The 3,053-nt window shown below is 38.5% G+C and overlaps 1 protein-coding gene across 1 annotated transcript; it reads left to right on the forward strand.

Moving 5' to 3' along the window:
- Nucleotides 1-1,350: 1,350 nt before the first annotated feature.
- On the forward strand, nucleotides 1,351-2,310 carry LOC309841254 (olfactory receptor 56A3-like; the record flags this gene model as incomplete). The annotated part of the gene is made up of 1 exon (XM_082684167.1): nucleotides 1,351-2,310. The coding sequence occupies one exon, from the start codon at nucleotides 1,351-1,353 to the stop codon at nucleotides 2,308-2,310; it is 960 nt and encodes a 319-aa protein (XP_082540293.1).
- Between the last annotated feature and the right edge of the window lie 743 nt (nucleotides 2,311-3,053).

Below are 3,053 nucleotides of genomic sequence, written 5' to 3' on the forward strand. Positions count from 1 at the left end.
TAATGCTTTTCAATATCCTTCATCAAATAACTTCAATATTTTAAGTTTTTGTAGCTTATATTTGGCTATCTGTCATCCTTATGGGCTTTTATTCACAATCTGCTTATTTTAAATAAATTGTCTTTTTACCACTTGCTTCTGGTAAATTTCATTACCACAACTCAGTTTCTTCAGAAACTTCTGTGTTGAAGTTTGAGTATCTCAAGAAATGATTTAGGTTTGTTTGTTATTTTCTGAAACCACTACCAATCCAGGATAACTTCAAATTCCTTTCTGAGAGAAGCAGTTGGTGTGAACTCAGGCTGCAAAGTCCTATAAGGACCAGCCTGTGGTTCAGTATTTATGGATACTATTTCCCCCATATTAGAAGCTTTGAGGTAGTCAGTTTTATAAGAAGTCCCAGATGGGAATGAGGGATAAAGATGAAGAAATGGGCTTATTTCTAATGTATGACTTTTTATTCAGGATGTAGTTTCGTAAAGCCCTATCTAAATAGTAGGGGATCTCCTACTACATTCTCCACCTGCTTCAGCCCATATTTACCTTATGTCCCTGAATTTTAGATTTTGAGCTCCCCTAGGTAATGGAGATGGGTGCTTAAGTTCATGGAGTGCTACATCTTCCCTCACATTGAAAGCCAACATCAATATTTGATTTTAATGTTTCAATTTCATTCAATCCTTAGCCTGATAATTCTCTTTTTGACCAGCTCATGGGTGTCTCCAAGACAATCAAATATAAATATAGGAATAGGTACAGGTATAAGTTAGGTAGAGATATATGTATGAGTAGGGAGCTAGGTATTAATAAAAAGAGATTAGATACAGACATAATCATAAAAATTAGTTGTATATATATTCAATGGGAAATTGGCTCTAAGTACCCCAGTTCATCTTGACACTGGATACTATCATCATTTATGTCCTTAGGAACTTAATAGTGGATCCCACCAAAATGTTTTCTCAGGCTTTTTTTTTTAATTTATTTTTTATTTATTTGATTTTGTGTGCTACATTTAAATAAAATTTGATACTTAAATAGTTTTGATTCATTTAATATTAACCAGTCAATCAAACTGAAAATATGCATTCATGCAAGAGAAACTGTAAGATGAAATACAGATGAAAGAACAAAGATGAGGAAACATTATATTGTATATTCAATAAATGTCTATTAACCACCTCTCATGTGCCAAAAAAAAAAAATTGTGCTAGGGAGAGGGTGGTGGGGTAGGTGTTACCCTCATAGATTTTATAAGCTAAGTACATAGTCATCAGAGTCTATGATAGATTAACTCCTTCTCTCTTCTTTAGTTACTCAAAGACATCTGCCTTACTAAAGTCACTGCTGATGCTACCTTATAACAGCAGCTACCTCTCTGCCGAACTCTCGGACTTCATCCTGAATTGCTTTGTCAGGTCCCCCAGCTGGCAGCACTGGCTGTCTCTGCCCCTCAGCCTCCTCTTCTTCCTGGCCATGGGAGCCAATGCCACCCTCTTGATCACTGTCTGGCTGGAGGCCTCTCTGCATGAACCCATGTACTACTTACTCAGTCTCCTCTCCCTGTTGGACATTGCACTCTGCCTCACCGTCATCCCCAAGGTCCTGGCCATATTCTGGTTTGACCTCAAGTCCATCAGCTTCTATGCCTGCTTCCTACAGATGTACATCATGAATTGCTGTCTCGGCATGGAGTCCTGCACATTCATGGTCATGGCCTATGACCGCTATGTAGCCATCTGCCACCCACTGAGGTACCCATCCATCATCACTGACCAATTTGTAGCTAAGGCTGCTATTTTTATTTTGGCCAGGAATGCATTTCTTACTATGTTCATTCCAATCCTCTCTGCCCGGCTCCATTATTGTGGAAAACATATAATTGAAAACTGTATCTGTGCCAACCTCTCTGTGTCCAAGCTCTCCTGTGATAACGTTGTCCTTAACAAAATGTACCAGTTAATTGTGGCCTGGACTCTTCTGGGCTCTGACCTCATCCTCATCTTCCTCTCCTATACCTTCATTCTAAGAGCTGTTCTTAGACTCAAGGCAAAAGGGGCAGCTGCCAAAGCTCTGAGCACATGTGGCTCCCACTTCATTCTCATCCTTTTCTTCAGCACCATCCTTCTGGTTTTTGTTTTTACCCATATTGCCAAGAAAAAAATTTCCCCTGATATCCCCATCTTACTCAATGTCCTACACCATGTAATTCCTGCAGCTCTCAACCCCATTGTCTATGGAGTACGAACCCAGGAGATTAAAGAGGGGATTGGGAAAATACTGAGGAGAGTGGGAAAGAGCAGTAACTAATTGTGTTCTAGCTTGACTTTTCTCAACCATGACCACTCAAATCACAGTTGCAAAGCAAGAACTTGGAGATAAAATTGCAATCCTCATCATTTCTCTGGACAGGTCTGAAGATATGAACTGCATGGTTTCCTCTTACCTCCAGTCAAATCACATCTCTTACCTTCAATCATTTTCAGAAAGTGGCTAAGGATATAGATGTAAAAGTCTCATCATGGTACCCAGACCAGGGGCTATGAATTTTCATGAGGTGATCATCATACTTCATTGTCTGTTCTTGAATGAAGTCCTTTTAGAGTCAGTGTAATGGAAAATCCATACTCACTTAAATATGTGTGGCTTATGGGAAGTATCAGAACTTAAAGACAGTGAATTGACTTTGAAAAAGTAAAATGAGATTTAAAACAGCTGTTTAAAAAATGTTGAAAATAACCATTATGCTTTAACCTTTCCCTCAGGCATTCAAATAGTTATTTTACGTCCAGCATTGATCTAGAAAATGGAACTCTAACATACATAAATCTTGATCCTATTACTCTAAAGTCCTGGAGGTGAGAGCCAAAAACATGTAAAATTACTGTAATAAGAATTAATTAAAACACATAAATAACCCCAGAGAAGAGGGGGATTCATTTCTGTAGGTGGCCACTCCTTTATATATCTGATCTCCTTCAGTCCTTCAGTCAAAACTGCCTCCCTAACAGATTCTTAAAAATATGAACCACATTTCTGTCTCTGGGACTTTT

Source organism: Mustela nivalis (assembly GCF_964662115.1).
Source record: "Mustela nivalis genome assembly, chromosome: 9".
Classification (NCBI taxonomy): domain Eukaryota; kingdom Metazoa; phylum Chordata; class Mammalia; order Carnivora; family Mustelidae; genus Mustela; species Mustela nivalis.